The sequence below is a fragment of the Prionailurus bengalensis genome, chromosome C1, assembly GCF_016509475.1.
Source record: "Prionailurus bengalensis isolate Pbe53 chromosome C1, Fcat_Pben_1.1_paternal_pri, whole genome shotgun sequence".
Taxonomy (NCBI): domain Eukaryota; kingdom Metazoa; phylum Chordata; class Mammalia; order Carnivora; family Felidae; genus Prionailurus; species Prionailurus bengalensis.
The window spans coordinates 132,612,887-132,630,357 of NC_057345.1; the positions used below are offsets into that span (position 1 = coordinate 132,612,887).

The following is a 17,471-nucleotide window of genomic DNA, read 5'->3' on the forward strand; positions in this document are numbered from 1 at the left end:
CTTATTGTCTTATGAGACACAGTTCTTGGCAGGAAAATGTGCAATGAATGCATACTATGTTCAAGTAGTAATTCCAATTAATTATTGACATTTGAAAAATAGGCAAAAGATTTAGGAGCACTGGATTTCCCAAAGGCTTAGGATACACTTATAGTCTTCGAAAGTTTACTGAATTGACCATATAACCAGCGTACTGATGTCAGAATTACTTTACATGCAGGTATACTTATCAAGGAAAGCAAATCTTTTTCTATCACAATGAAAGTTGAAAAATATACAAAATATTATAAATGCCAATTTCGAATAAATATTTTTTGAGAAATAAAAGTAACATGAAAACAAAGCTTTGGCTTTGCTGGGGAAGGGTAAAAAGTATGAGGTGGAAAAAGAATACTGAATAAGTCTAAATTATCATAAAAGGAATAGTATTAAGGGTGATTCTTATAGATATAGGAACAATAGTGAAAAGAAACTAATTTGAATCAATCATTTTCTTTGGGTTTAAGATTCTTTTTTTTTTTTTAATTTTTTTTTTCAACGTTTATTTATTTTTGGGACAGAGAGAGACAGAGCATGAACGGGGGAGGGACAGAGAGAGAGGGAGACACAGAATCAGAAACAGGCTCCAGGCTCTGAGCCATCAGCCCAGAGCCCGACGCGGGGCTCGAACTCACGGACCGCGAGATCGTGACCTGGCTGAAGTCAGACGCTTAACCGACTGCGCCACCCAGGCGCCCCCGGGTTTAAGATTCTTAATTTGACTGCTAAACTATTTCCTCTGAACACAGATCTGGGCTGCAATTTTTACAATGAACTCACCATTTTTTCCCATTCTTACGTCCTTCTAGGACAGCATGATTTATATACTTTATCACGTATGCTAAACAAAGATGAGATAACCAAAAATGTCCGTGCAGGCACAAAAATAAAGATCATATAATTCTTTTATAGGCAGTTGCCTTGGTTGAGAAGATTCCTCTGCCACACCAATGGGCACTAGCGAGATACTATATCAGCAAAAAATATAAAAAAAACAAACAAACCTACAAATTAACAACACCAGCTAGCCTTTGTGTGAGCATGAGCTTTTGACAAACTGCTTGTAATTTTCAATGTCTTAGCAGTTTCATTAGAATTACTTAAAACTCATACTAATCGAGTACTTCATAGGCCAACACGTCAATGTCTCAATCTTTAAGGCACATGTAAATAACATACTATAAAAATTTGAATACATTTCACGAATACATAAAATGGCATCCTGCATCCCCTCTGAGAGATATACACTGTAATGAAGAACCTTCTCTATTCCTGTGAGTGTTTCTTTGCATTTCCTTTTCCTTCATTTATGTGCAATTTTGCTTTGAGAAAGCATTACATGGCAATCCCAAATCACTTTTCAAGTCCTGAATGTGTTACTTTTGCTTAGCGGTTCCTATAACATGAAAAGAACTCAAGCACAGATAGAGGGACACTCTGTTAAAAGGAAGAGTCTAGAGACAGTATAACCTTGAACACTGCTTTTCTTCTTCTTTTTTATTTATTTATGTATGTATGTATGTATGTATGTATGTATGTATGTATGTATGTGGTTTGGTGGATGATTCTCAAATGTATTCTTTCAGTGCAGTCACGTACTCATTCAACCAATATTAATGTTGTTATGTAATGCTAGCAGTTGTTGCTATAAAATGAACTGGACTCAGTGACCCTCATGAAACTCACTGTTTAATGGCAGAGGCAAATGGGTAAAGATTTGCCTTAAGAAAAGTGCCAAAAGAAATACTTAAAACTTGCTAGGTGTAAGTCTCTAAGTCGTAAAAGTATAGGCTTCAACACTGAAAATACTGAAGTGCGATGGTGAGAGAAGTTGTCATTTCTATAAGTAACTTCAGAAATTAACTTTTCTTTTGAGCCAAAATAAAGATACAGGCCATCTGGGTCATTCTCTTTCTCTGTTTAAGTCTAAAACAGTATTTACCATTTATTCTACAGGACTTGTTCTGGTTTCTGTTATCCTTAAGTTCTATATCAGATTCCTTCTTGATTCACTACTCTGCAATATTGAGTGACACAATTGTTATGTGTAAGTCCAGCCAATACTGGAGAAATATGAGGAAAAATTCTTCACAAAGAAAAATGTATTTGGCATCTGTGATGATACAGCATATTCTGTTTATAGCCTGCACTATATTTAGTCCCTTATTTTATTTATACCCTGCCTCATTGCACACCCTCTCATTTTAACAAATATATACATATACACATACATGTCTATGTACATATATGATATTGGTTTGCTATTTACATGTTCATAGTGTTTTTCCTGAGTAAATGGTCTATATTTTATTCATTTATAGTATCTCTAATATATAATATTTGATGTTTACCCTTTATGTATTTTCCTATGAAATATTTAATACCTTGACTCCTAGAGCCTAGACTACTAGTACTCATGTGCTGATTCTTAAAACATTACACAGAAATTTCTGATTTGTTTCATGACCTCCGATCTGTCTTATCAGTCATACCCAACCCACCCTGGGTATTCCACATTGAAAGAAGCAGAGACAATTTCTATAGGTGGATAGAGAAATCAATCCTGCAAACTTCTTTTTTATCCTTTACCACAGTTTTATTAGTCAGATCCCTTTAAAAATCAAGGTAAAGTCATGCATTTGTGTGTGGCTATTTCTGGTTTCCATTGAACATGGCTTTGGTGGTCCAGACCAAAAGTTCCCTCTTGTACTAGGAGGTGGCATGACCTTTCTGTACACTCTTTCTCCTCCACCAACCCAAGAGCTACAAGGATAGCCCAGGGCACCTTGATCACTTCCAGTCCTTCTTCCCTCCTTTTAGCAAGGGGAATAAGATCCAAGATTCACATTTAGACGTTAAGGAATAAAGATAAAGCATATGGTAAAAGATTAGGTGAGCAAAACCTAAGTTTGAAACAAGGGTGTTTGCAGAATATTTGAGAAAATTCCTAGTAAAAAATACTGTGACACTTTTCTTTCATTTGTCATTATAATTTGATTATATGCCTCTCTTATATACCTGTAGAGAAAGCTGGCTATAATTTGGGGTATAACTGTTTCCAAGTTATTTGACCATCATTGTATCTTAATCTTATATACTAACACCCTGGTTGCACCAGTATTTCAATTGGAAATGAAACTTAATTCTACTTCATTTTTATATGTGTCATCTTGCCTTAAGATAAAAGCATACTCTGAGATATGGTGTTAAAGTATGCGATACACTTGCTATCTCAACAGATGTTAAACTATTGTTAAGCTATGGTGTCTAAAGAAAACAAAATCAGAGTATTTGTGTTTCACTTAGATGTAATATACTACAAGAAGTTAATCAACTTTTTTGGTATCATATGGTGACATACTGTAGCTTCTACTGTAGAAAGTGTTTTTCACATAAAATATATATATTATATTTCAATTTTTTTAAATGGAAGTGATGCCTTACCAAAAAAATCAATAGAAGGTAGAAACTAATTTTTCAAGCTGAAGTAAATTCATACATGCTTTCTACTTTGTATTTGGTTACATTTAAAAAAAAATTCAAGTCTCCATTGTTCAAAACAGGCTTCATGCCCACTTTTCAAGGCACAGTTGTATCTTAGATTCAGCTAATTTATTCCATTATGGTTTACCTTTTCCCCTGGTAATACCACCTACCATGCTTTAACTACAAACAGAATATAAAATGCTGTACTTTATTCATATGATAAAATTTTGACACTTAAATGTCTATGTAATATTACCTAGAAACCAATGTTTGGATAACTTTTACATGGACTGTCACTTTTAAGCCTATTTTTCTTTTCTGAACTCAAGTCAGTAAAACGTGGATAATGTATAGGGAGAAACTAATATTTCCAAGTATAATAAACATTTCCCAAAAATGTTTATTTAAAAGTTGTATCAATTCTTAATTATAAGTCCTGACAAATATCTATCCATGTGACTTAATTAACAGTTAAGAAATGTTTTTAAGAAGAAGTGAAGGTATGGAGGTAAATAATATTTAAATGAATGCCACATATGTCAAAGATTTCTTGTTTTGTGAAATAAAATATAAATCTTGTTCTGGGGGCTCAAAATTAGGAAATCCAAAAATATTCAATGAGCTCCTCAAGCCGAATCAGTGCTGAGCTCAAAGTTGCAAGAGAAAGATATGGAAGATCTAAGAGACATCTGGAGAGAAGATATGACAGAAGTTAGTGACAGATAGAAATAGGTGATGAAAGGGGACCCTGGGTGGCTCAGTCAGTTGAGGGTCCGACTTCGGCTCAGGTCATGATTTCAGGGTTCATGGGTTTGAGCCCTGCATCAGGCTTTGTGCTGACAGCTTGGAGCCTATAGCCTGTTTTGGATTCTGTGTCTCCCCTCTCTCTCTCTCTGCCCCTCCCCCACTTGTGCTCTGTCTCTCAAAAATAAACAAACACTAAAAATGCTTAAAAAATAAAGAAAGAAATAGATGATGAAAAACTACACAAAGTCTAAAGTAAATTTCAATCTTGTCAGAGCAAAAAGACATGCCATAGTTACGAAACGAAGTCACTAGACTAGAGGTAGGAGGATATGTAAATTTCTATAACAGTGGACATTCAAATAAAGATTTTCTAAAGGAAAATGGAAACATAAGTGAAGGGATGAAGGTGAGATTTTGGATGTAATGCAGTAATTAAAGTAAAAAAAAACACGACAATACGTGGTAAAGGGTAAATATAGCAAGAGAGAGAATGGCATACAAAGACATATAAGGAGAGAGAGATGCAAAGGACGTATATGGAATAGGTTAGATACAGCAAGAAAACTCAGATTTAGAGAAAGTAACAGAGAAAATAAAGTCTTGAGTGGATAATCAATGGAGAAATATATCAAACAGAAGGCAAATGGTGTGAAATCTGGAAAAAATCTGAATTTGGCTATGGATAAATTTTAACAATTCTGGAAAGAAGAGAACTTTATTCTAAGTTAAGAAGTAACATGCAGAGAAAAATAAGTTGCTGTGTTTTTTGTTTGTTTGTGTTTGATGTGTTTGTGTTTGTTGTGGGGGAGTCAAATAGCAGAGATCTGATGCTATTTGGAAGAAATGGGAAAGGTTTCCTTGAAAGGACTAGTTAAAGATGATAGAATAGAAGAGTTACTGCATGAGATACCAGAGGAAATAAATGCCATTAAAGTGAAGAAGATTGAAGTAAGAAAGACAACGTTCTCTGAGGTTATACTCACTTATTTCAAAACATTTACAGCATGAATTCACACATCCTATTTTCTTGTACCACCACATAATCACTATCACAATTAACCACCAAATTTAATTGTTTTACTACTCACTGAAAACTCTGCCATCTTCTCCCTCCACTGCTGACATTCTTAGGGACTTTATGACTCATCTTGATGGCTTTGTGAACATCTCAGTTCATGGTTCACCTCATCTGTTCCAAGGACTTCCACCTCTCCTTTGCCTCTGCCTTACATAAGCAAGGCCACACGCTAATTTTAAGTAACACATGAGACAGCTCCATTTCCAATTTTACCAATTCTAAAATCATCTCTTAATTTGTTGAGTTGTCTTGGTCATTAATGTCCTAACTCCTTACTCTGACCTTAATCTGCTGCTTTTGGTTTCCTTGATTGCATCACTAACTTCTAGACCTCAGCTCCTGACTGGCAACCAAAGGTTATTCCATTACAATTCAACTTTGAGTCTGTCATCTCACGCTCCCTTTTTGACTCATTTTTTTTTCCTTTTTTTTCCCCTCGCTACTTCTAAACTGCTGAATGTTATTATTCAAGGTCACAGAAACATACTGATTAGATTCTAGAAATCCATCCCAGCTAAACTCATGTTGCTTTAAATCCTTTTGTTCATATTCTATTTAGCACAAGTTTCAGCAAAACTTACCTATTCATTTAAAGCTGCTAACCTTACTCATACTATCATTTATGACTTTCTTCAATTTCAGTAATTGGATTGCTAAAATATATTCTACTGCCATATCCTATCTTTTCATTCCATCTCCAAAACAAGAAGGGGGAGAGAAATTCTCCTAATTCAATGTTCCCACTTAAATTTACCTCATCTTATCCTTTTAGTAACCAAAAAGGACATAGGTATTTGAGATTAAGATATTTCAAAAGATCTCAAAGGTAGGAAACATCTAACCTGTGGTTCCCAACTGTAGTATACACTTGGTACTCCACCTAGACACTCTCAGATCTTGTTTCCTAGTTCTATGCACTCCAGTGCACCGTTTCTGTGTCCTTTGCCTCTTACAGTTCTTACAGGCACTTTTCTTAAGAGGAACTGTCCTCTTAAGCCACAACTCTTCTTTCACAAGTAGTGCTGAGAGTTAGAAATCTTGGGAGTGTATGTCTCCCAAGGGTTGCCCCTTTCCAATGCTTGGGTGGGAGTTTCAAAGTAAAGTTCCCTTGCTTTGAAGTAAATTTTATACTCCAGAGATCCACAAGTTATCAGGCTGAGACCCAGACTTTTGCTCACAGTTGAATCTTTGTTTGTCTCTTCCCCTTTCCTACTCTGCTTCTCTCTTGCTTCCTGAACTGAATTCTCATTCCAGGATCTGTTTCTTGAATACCTGATGTAAGATGTAAATTTTGTCCATCTGCTTTCTGGTCCCCTATTCTTCTTGTTCCACCCTATTACTTCTTCCTTGTCTAAGTTCCAACTACACTCTCTGGAACTTGCCTTCCTGTCAGTTTCTTCCCCTCTGCCTATGAACTTGTAGAGTACCCCCTCACTCCTATACTAAAGAAAACTTCCTCTATACTCTACTGTCTTCTCAACATTTCTGTTTTTCCTACTTTCCCTTCATTGCCCAAGTTTCTGTCACTGGAGACTAAATATGCTAGCTCTACTTTCTAATTATTTGTCACTTACTTGTTCTTTATATTTGGCTTCTGTCTTTAGCAATTTCTGGAAATTGATAAAAATTAATAATATCATCTCCATCATCGATTGCACATTCTGTTCTCTGCTTTAATCCCTCCTAAATTCTTTACTGTGGGCACACCGTTCTTCCTGGAGTGGTCTTCCCTTGACTTTCATGATACAGTAATTTTCTGAGGACTTGAAATGGTTATTTTTCCCTCTTTTGCCTTATCGCCGGCTTTCTTTTCCACTCTTTTAATCACTTCATCCCCTAAAAATAAACATTTTCTCTCTCTCTCTCTCTCTCTCTCTCTCTCTCTCTCTGTCTTTAGACTTATTTTTTTCTGTACTTTTTCTTGGGTAATCTCATCCATCACCATGCTTTATTGCAGAGTCTAAACTGTTGAAATAAAACAAAGTAACTTTATATTTATGCAACTACTGATTCCATTTATGCTCTACTGAAAATCTCTTCTCCAGAATATGCTATCTCAGGAAGAATCCAGGACTTCCAAGACTATTTTAGTTAAAAGAACAAATAATATTGTTAAGATTTTTTTTTCTGGTACAAAAGATGGGATCTTTCTGAATCCAATCTTTTATTTCATATGTATTTTAAAGTTTTCTTCCGTCTCACCAACTTTGATTGGACTCCTGCTGGACTGAAGACTTGCAGTGAGAAAGTGACTTATTTTTTTTCTTGTCTTTCCATTTGCTTCTCTTTTCTCTTTATTTTAGTCTCCCCTTTACATATTTGACTCCAGCTTTCTCAATTACTTGGCTTGAGGGTGAAGAAAAAAACCCCTCCCCCATAACAGTCTGTCTCAGATGGTAACTATTTCTAAGAATTCCCCAGTTTAAAGAATGCTACAACTTCAATAAACTCATCCCACTTCTGATCATTGCTTATGTGACTTGTTTGGGATCAGGGAGAAGGCTTAGGACAGAGGGTCTAGGACTATTTTAGATTCCACCTGGTGAACTGGAAAAAAATGTCTTCATGGTAATTCCCTTAATATGTGGGGAATTTTGTTGCCGATTTTACGGCCCCAATTTATCCCAGCTGCATCATGGCTCTTCCCTATGTAGCTATACACTTGCCAATGGCCTTTGCTTTGCCACTACCACTTCTTTGCTTATTCTATTTCTTCATATAATGTAATCTTAGCCCATCTCCGAAACCTCTCTCCTTGGGGTGCCTGGGTGGCTCAGTCGGTAGAGTGACCGACTTCGGCTCAGGTTACGATCTCACAGCTCGTGGGTTCGAGCCCCGCATCGGTCTCTGTGCTGACAGCTCAGAGCCTGGAGCCTGCTTCTGATTCTGTGTCTCCCTCTCTCTCTGCCCCTAACCCACTCGCATTCTGTCTCTGTCTCTCTCAAAAGTAAATAAACATTTAAAAAAAATTAAAAAAAAAAAAAGAAACCTCTCTCCTTCAAGTCATCTACTACCCTCACTTGGATTACTTACTTTCATTATACGTGATCTCTTTTTTCTTAAAATTCAATGTAACTTTAAAATGGTCTCATGGAAGTTATGTCAACATGAGATTTAGATACGATATTTAGGCTTGAGTCACATTGATCTAGTCTTTTTATGCCTGAAAATGACTCTCACTTTACAATATGAGACTATTATTGTAAATGAAATTTTGTATTTGTTTAGACTGTAAGTTTAAACAGAAAACTCAGTTGTGAACAGAAGCAGCCTCTTAATTATACTATCATACTTCACGGCGCCCACCAGCGTCTTTCACATAGTAAGCAGCCCTATTTTGTCAAAATGTACTGAATTGAAGGCTGAAGATGTGATGGAGATGCACTGACATGACCTCGCACACAGCGTGTGCTGCACTCGGTAAATGTGTGTGTGTTTTGTTTTTTTTTAATAAACTGACAGAAAGTAGAGTATATGTGGGTTCCTTTGCGTGATGATCTCAATCACCCTACAGAGAAGTAGGTATATTTATATGCTAAGATGGCTATGGAGATATAAAAATATACTTAAGGAAAAGAAGGCCTAGAATAACAACTTGAAGGTGTATACTAGGTTTCAAGTAGCAGATTGGCAAGTAGCAGCAGCAAGAGGCCTGCTAAACTGAACTGCATGAATCTATAATAGGCCAGGCACAAGGAAGTCGCTATCATACAAATGAAGTGTTCGGCTTATTACAAATACAAAGGGAAGAAATTCTTTATTAGAAACCAACTCATTTCCTATGTATCTACGGGATTTCATAACACTCAAATTATATTTTTTCTTGCCATTAGAATACTTATTTGCAATATAGCAAATGATCAAGTTTTCTCTATAGAGGCTATAATGATTCATTGTTTGATTATAAATTAGAACTTAAAAATATATTTTTAAAATACTTTAATAGAGTACATTTTTATTTTCAAGTTTATGAGGGTGCTGTGGACATGATCAATTGAGTCACGTTGTCTTATTCTTGGAATTAAACAAGATCACACCCTCCCTTCCTAGTCTTAATATGCAATGGCCTTTGTCCATGGGCACGTGGTGGTAGGCAACAGACTCAACAGCAGAAGAAGTCAGATCCAGCTCAAAATTATTTTGTAAGCTTCCTTTCCTAATGTTTTTTCCAGCATTTTCTCATTATTGTTTACTCTTTCACGTACAGTTCCAACCTTTAAATTTTCAATACAATTTTATCCTGAAACTGTTAGAACTTCTTTTTTATATGTTTGATATTTTTGGTTATTAATTTCTGTAATGCCTACCACTATAAATGTATATGTGTAACATGTAGCACACACAAATGCATATCCATACAATGTAGCATAATTTTTGGAGATTAGAAAAACCTAACTCCCACATATCAGCTTGATAACAGAATAGTATTTAAAATAGCTGACTCAGTTTCCTTATCTGTTAAGTGGAGGAAATAATAACACTGTAGGTTTGTTGTCAGCTTTTAATAGATGTGACATCTATTTACATTCCAGAAGGATAATTCAGCTACTACATGAAGAACAGACTGTAGGAGTACAAGGGAGTAAGATGGTAAACCACGATCGAGAAATGTTGGCAAAGGTGACAATGGCTCAGGTTATAGTGTAACAATGGAAATTATGAGAAGTATATAAAATATGAATGCATTTAGAAGCTAAAGGCAATAGAATTCCTAGTATATTGGATACAGGGCATATGAGGGAGACACCAAAGATCATACCAAGTGTTTTGACCTAAGCAACTAAAATAATAGAATTGGCATTAACTAATGTAGAACTCACAATTGTAGAGAAAGATTCAGTTTAGTTTTGAGCCTGTTAAGGATAAGATTTCTGGTAGATCGTCTTTTAGTTAGTAAACCCTTATAAATTTAAAAGCTGAAAGCAATAACAATTTAATTACTTCTGCATCTGCAACTTGATCAGAGCTCAGCAGGAATAACTCACCCCTTATTCACACTGACGGGTGGTGACACCAAGGCTGAGGTAACCTAAGAGCTAGGGACTGGGATCATTTAGGTTCACTCACTCAACATGTCCAGCAGTTGGTGCTGGCTGTCAGCTTGGACCTTAGCTAGAGTTATTAGTGGGAACTACACTGGCCCCTCCGAGGGGTTGCTTGGCTTGCTCACAGCAGAGTGGCTGGCCTCTAAGAGCTTCCCAAGAGAACTATGTGGAAGTTTTATCTTCTTTTATGATGTAGCCTCAGATTTTACAACGTATCACTTCCATAATAGTCATAGGCCCACCCAAATTCCAGTATATGGAAAAGATGTTCCCCTTTTTTGTTTGCAAGAGTCAATGTCACATTTTAAGAAGAGCATGTGGAATGCCAGATATTATTGTAATCATCTTGGAAAATAAAATTGGCCACAGCCCTCTAATTGAAAATGTTGAACAAGCAATATATAAAAACATAAAAATCTAGAGTTTAGAGTGAGGTATGGCTATAACCATTTTAAAATCTTTAACATTTAGGGGGGATGAGACCACCACAGAAGAGAAAAACACCAAAGACTGAGATGTGGGGAACTCCAGAATTAAGGTGTCAAAGAGAAAAAAGAACTAACAAAGGAGAGTGTGTTGGAATGACTACGAAATAGAACAATCAGGAGAACTGGTTTCCTTCTTCCCCATATTGTCTCTTGAAATCCACCTCTCCTTGAGATCTGCCCTAGTATTAGAAACTGAGTTTGTTTAGATATGCAGTATATCCTGTTTGGTCTGGGAACTGATGCCAGCTCAGTTGATGAAATATAACTTGTCTAAATATGTCAAAATAATCTCTTCCCTTTGGGTATTGACTGGTCTAAGGATGGGCATGTAACCCATTTCCAGTTAAGGGAAAACAAAGGAACTGACATGAAAACTTTTCCCAAATAAAACCAGAAGATCTAGCAAGGAAAAGGTGTTTTATCTTATCTCCCTCCTCCTTAAGTCTAAACATACTCCCTGAAGATTTATCAAGCATGTTATAACACGGGACCATAACATCAAGTATAAGACAAAATATAACCTAGTGCAGATGGCAACTGAAAAAGGTAGAAAGAGAAATCCCTATAGACTTTCACTCTAACGTTTTGCATTCAAGAGCAATTCTTAACCAATGTAGCTTTTTCAATTTATATATGGTAATCTTTGCTTGAAGTGTGACAAACCGTTGGTGTTATTTCCCTCTCTTATATTAACCTTCTTTGTTTTTTTTTTTATCATACTAATGCCATGACTTATTTTTATAGCATCTGTCAAGAAAATAAAGCAAATGATGATATTGGAAAAACTACATACAACCTATAACAAATAAAAGCGTTTAGACTTTCATGAGAGTTGAACTGATATTTTACATATATAGACTCCATTCTAAATCAGTGTTTAGATAATGCTGTGTATCTAATACACCATGGTCCACTTTTTCACCCCTCCAAAAGTAAGAGGAGTTGTATTAACTTAAAAATATCCACTCTTTAAAAACAAAGAAACAAAAAACCCTTAAGTCAAATCATACTAGCAGCGAAAGAAACGCTGTGGTGTGAAGTTATATAGTTTTGTAATAGGACTACTTCTATATTATTGCTTAAGAGAAAAGCAGTTATCAGTCAGCAACTTATTCTTTACCAGCCAGTATACTAAGCCCTGGGGATAGAGAAATAAAGCAAACACACATGACTATTCTCCTCATAGCACAGTAAAGAATAGAGACATTACCCAGTCCAGTGAAAAAATAGAGCTACTAAGCAAATAAATATAAGCAAATAAGCAACTATTAATGCACAGAATTTACAAAAAATGAAAGTACTAGGTACTTTGGTTTCACAGAACAGAATTATCTGATCTATTTACAAAGCCAGGGAAAAACAAATAAAATTTAGCAAAGTAGGAAAGAAAACATTGCCAATAAAGTAAAGAGATTATTCAAAGACTAGGAGTAGAAGAGAATAGGAAATATGTGAACATATTTTTAAAACTATGAAGTCCAGAGATTGACTGTGATACCAAAGAGGCAGTAGCAGGAGTTTGCGAATGAATATTTACATAAGACCTGATGAAGAAGGATCACAACAGAAATTATGGACTTTTCACAAAAGTCAATGGGAATCCCTTGAAAGGGATTTATACAAGCTTTACATTAAAAGAAAAAAAAAGCAAAAAGGAAAAAAACGTCACTCTGCCTTTAATGTTAGGAGATCAATTGTGAAGTCACTGCAGTGGTGTATGTGTAAGATAAGAACAGATTTAATTAGAGTGGAAGTAGCAAAGATGGAATGTGGTAGATTGATGATCTTTAGAAAAAAAATATTAACAGAATTTGATGGCAGATTGAATTCACTTCCATGTTAGATATGCACAATCTGAGTGCCTATGAAACAACCAAATGGAAAAACAGAGATGTCAAAAAGGCAGGTAGACATATTTATCTGGAACTCCAGGGGAAAAAAAAATACAATGTTTGGAATGAACATGTTGCATGGCGATCACAGACTTGTAAATGGAAACCGAAGCTTTAGAAATATTGAAGAATGAAGTTGGCTATCATTCATTCAGCAAATAATTGAGTACCTGTTTTGTAAACAGTCATAGGGCAGAACTTTAAATTGAGAATCTAGAAATATATTGGTATACTTACTTGGATTTACACATACATTAAACAAATGCATAATAAATATGACCCCATCAAATATGTACTAAAATATACACCATGGCGTGAAAATAAACTTTTTCTTGTGGTTAGGTAAGATACTGAGTTTTGTTTCAAACATTATAACTAAAAAGAAATATTAATATGGACATCTGGATTTTTTAAATGAAACTTACAAAAACTCACTTAAAACTCAAGGTATACATAAAGCTTAAAATTACCCTTTCTCTGGGTGCACAGCTATAGATCTTGGTTGATCCAGGCCTTGGGAAATAATTACGTAACGGAAAGAGCCATTGAGTCTTGCAACTTCAATTAAGTTGAAACCATGGTCTGTCCAATATATGTTACCTAGGAGAAATACAGATGTGTTTATAATATAGTTGTGAGAAAGAAAATGATTTATTAGTTATGGCTAAAATTAACTTTCTGAGCATTCACATAACTATCAAGAAATCATTTACTTCCTATATTTATTTTATGTGTGCATTTCCTAAGCAGAAAGCTGTAAATAAACTAATATTCAAATACTTTCTAATCTCACACATCTGTAGTTTAAACCATATAATGAAACATTTATGTGTTACAAATAAGTTGAAACTTCTCACCTAAAGAAGGGATCTATTTTAACTTTCTACTGACTGCAGGCAAAAGAGAACTTCTGACACTTTTGTTTACCTGCCTCACAGTTCTCAGGAGATTTGGGCAAAGTTACCACTACATAATCTACTTCTGCATAAAAACACTTGTCCAAAGGCTCAAAAGCATTAGAAAGAATGAAGCCAAGAGCAAAAGAGACTATTTATCCCTGTGGCTAGAAGTACAAAAAAAATGTTATGAGTCGGAAACAGAATTTTTATGAAGGAGATTGAGACCCTAACAAAATAGGTGTGAAATGAAAACAGAAAAAGCCATGGATTATACCAGCAATCCAGTCAATAGCTATCCCCTCCACTCTTCCCAAGCCATTGGTAATGATATCTTCTTTCCAAGTCTGATCTCTTTTAGCTCGGCTAATTTTATTGAAGCCCATGTCTGTCCAGTAGATGGTATCATTTTCTATGGATAAGACAGAAAGAAAAAAAAACAAAAACAAAAAACATACACATACACTATAAAAGGTATCGATATATTGATATATGTATTAGGATCACATTGCATTAGTATTTTGGGTGTACTACGTGTATAAATAGTTTTCAGGACAATTTATTAAAACAAATGGTAATAAATACATTAAAACAACATGAAAGGACCTAGTCAAATGAATTTTTAAAGTACTTTTGAAATATATATGGAAATGACCTATCACATCCTTTATTATTTTTTCTTCATTTTCCTACTCATTTTAACTCAATAAATACTTATCCCACATTATTTTGCAATCTTGATATCAAACCATGCTATTTTGGACCACAGTTTTTGTCTTCACACGCATACCTGTGTCTGAGTCCTCTAAATATAGAAAAGAATACTATTGGAGACAATCAACAAAGTCTCAAAGCAGAGAGAAAATGGAAAAGAAACATAAGGGCATTTCAACTGCATCAAGAGTGTTTTAAGCATAAGGTCATTCAAAATGTATAAAGCCTTAAAAATGCCCTAGCATCCAATTATTCCTTCTGAGGAGCTAGTTTCCCAAATGTCAACTGCAAACCCCTTACATTATTTTTCAAACTCTCATTGGACAAATGGGCTTAAGCATACTTGAAAAATGGCTCTATCCTATCATAGAGTCTTTAAATAACAGTGCTTTTTGAATATTTGAATGAAAAATGTGTCTAAAGATTACAAATGAAATATATTATATGTGCATGCATATGCATAAAGGGTAGCAATTATAGACCAATGATTTTAAAAATAGCCACCAGAAAGACGCTGGGGACAAATCATTAAATAATAAATTTGCCACCAACTAAGTAAGTTTTCGTGTTGTGACCTACGTGGCCATTTGAAGAACAAATCCTTTAAGACCAATATAATTTCCCTCTGGCACAGTGACAGACTATGGAAATAAAGAAAAAGCAATTAGTATAATAAAGCCATTTATCAGTAAGTTTTGAGATTCCATTTCTATTAAAATACAGTCTAAACTCTTCGCCTAATTGAAAAAAGATTCCAAAACCCCCTTGTTCTCAAGAATGGTTAAGTCAAATATGTAATTGTTTGAAGCAGAGCAGGTAACATTTTCAAATATATATCTGGAAAGCAAAAATTTGTTTGATTTTTCCCAATTTTGTAAAAGTATTAGTTAACATGATTTCATTTTGAAAGAGTGAATCAATCAACAACAATAAGCATTATTTTTGCATGAACACTAAGCATTATACCTAATCCAAATCTCCTCCACAAATGTTAGACCCATATATCTAACTGCCCACTTTGTATCTCCACTTGTAGCTAGACAAGGAAATCTTGGTATACGAAGGACAAATTCTGGATTTCTACAGGAAACAGCCTTGTCTTATAACCTTCCACAAAGCAACTCCACATGTCACAACAGTATGATAGATGGCATCTCCATCCTTTGTTTCTTGGGCTAAAAACCTCATATTATCCTTGATTACTTTTTCTCAAACTTCACATCTAATCCATCACCCCAATATTCTCATATTCAATCTATTACCAATTAGTTTTGCCCTTTTTATTCTTCTTTCAAATCATATCCATCATCCAACCACCTCTCATACACTCCACTGCTTATAATGTAATCCAAACTATTATTAACTCTTGCCTAAAGTACAGTTGACTCTTGAACAACCTGAGTTTGAACTGTGTGGGTCTACTTACATGTGGATTTCTTTCAATAAATACATTGAACAATATTGATATAGGCACTGACACACAATTTATCTTGTAAACAGATGATATCAACTCACAGCATCAATAAATTCAGTACTTTCCGTACTGTAAATGTATTTCTCTTACATTTTTCTTAATAACCTTTTCTTTTTCTAGCTTCCTTTATTGTAAGAATATAGTATATAATACATTGAACATACATACGAAATATGTGTTAAAAGTATGTGTTAATTATGTTATTGGTAAGGTTTCTAGTCAATAGTAGGCTATTAGTAGTTAAGTTCTGAGGGAGTCAAAAGTTATATGCAGATTTTCAACTGTGCAGGGGTCAACCCCATTATTGTCCAAGGTCAACTGTATTGCAAATAGCTTCCTAACTTATTGCCCTGCTTCACTTTTGCCTCAGTACTCCCCTTTCCTCCCCAGTCCTTTCTCTACTTAGGGGCCACTGTTACCCTTTGAAAAGGTAAACAAGATCATTTCTCTCCCTTCCACTCAAACTCTCTAATCATTTGCCATCTCATCCAAGGTAAAATTAAATTTCCCTCCCATGACTTTCATCCTCTACACACACCCTTCAACCCTCTCTCACCTGACATCCTTCCACTCTCCCCCTTGTTCATCATCTCTGGTAACACAGATCTTCCTCTTCCTAACACAAGCCAAATACTATCAGTCTAAGAATCTTTATATTACTCTTTTTGTTTGGAAGCACTTTCCTCAGATATCTGCACAGCCCTGTCTTACCTTAGCCCTTCTTACTGAAACTTTCCCTGACTACTCTATAAAACATTATTTTCTGGGCATGTTCTACGCCCCTTACCAAACCTATTTTTGTCCTTAGCATTTATTACTGTCAAACCCATTATATATTGGTTTGTTTCTTTAGTGTCTGTCTTATCTCACAGAAATGTAATCTTTGTGAGGTTTGGGGCTTTATTTTGTTTACTGCTTTATCCCTAGCACTTAGAGTAGTACCTGACACATATAGTAAGCCCAAAGTAAATGCCTGGCAAACAAATGAATGAATGTGATAAGCCATACAAAGACTGTCTGGAAGGGGATACAAGGAAGACATAGCGATTACGAGAAGAAACTTTATATGCTCAATAAGGAGAAGGTATGCACATGAAAGAATTGACTAACAATTCACAATAGTGTAGCATGAGCAGCATATACATAGAACAGGTAAGTAATTTTGCAAGATCCATTCACAACAATCTTCACAAGTATTAGGAAAAAATACCCTATTCTGCATATGAATCTTACCTTTTTCTTAATTTTTTTTTAATGTTTATTTATTGTTGAGAGACAGAGAGAGACAGATCATGAGCAGGGGATGGGCAGAGAGAGAGGGAGACACAGAATCCAAAGCAGGCTCTAAGCTTTCAGCACAGAGCCCAACTTGGGGCTCAAACCCACAAAATGTGAGATCATGACCTGAGCCAAAGTCAGATGCTTACCAACTGAGCCACCCAGGTGCTCCTGAACCTTACTTTTGTATTACTCTCTAATAGCTCTGCCAGGCCTGCAAAATCCTACTCCATATAACCAGGAAACACTCTTTCTCACATATACCACTACATCCTGCATATACTTTTATGGTCATATTGAGCTGAAATTGGGGCTTGACATTTCTTCTTAGAAA

At 35.3% G+C, this 17,471-nt stretch overlaps 1 protein-coding gene across 1 annotated transcript in view; it reads right to left on the reverse strand.

Moving 5' to 3' along the window:
• LRP1B (LDL receptor related protein 1B) overlaps positions 1–17,471 on the reverse strand; it is a 1,901,338-nt gene that overhangs the window by 476,602 nt on the left and 1,407,265 nt on the right. Inside the window, exons 36-37 of the mRNA XM_043576625.1 lie at positions 13,949–14,083; positions 13,246–13,375 (exon numbers count right to left, since the gene is read on the reverse strand). Coding sequence (XP_043432560.1) covers positions 13,246–13,375; positions 13,949–14,083 — 265 coding nt within the window. The remainder of the gene's footprint in view (positions 1–13,245; positions 13,376–13,948; positions 14,084–17,471) is intronic.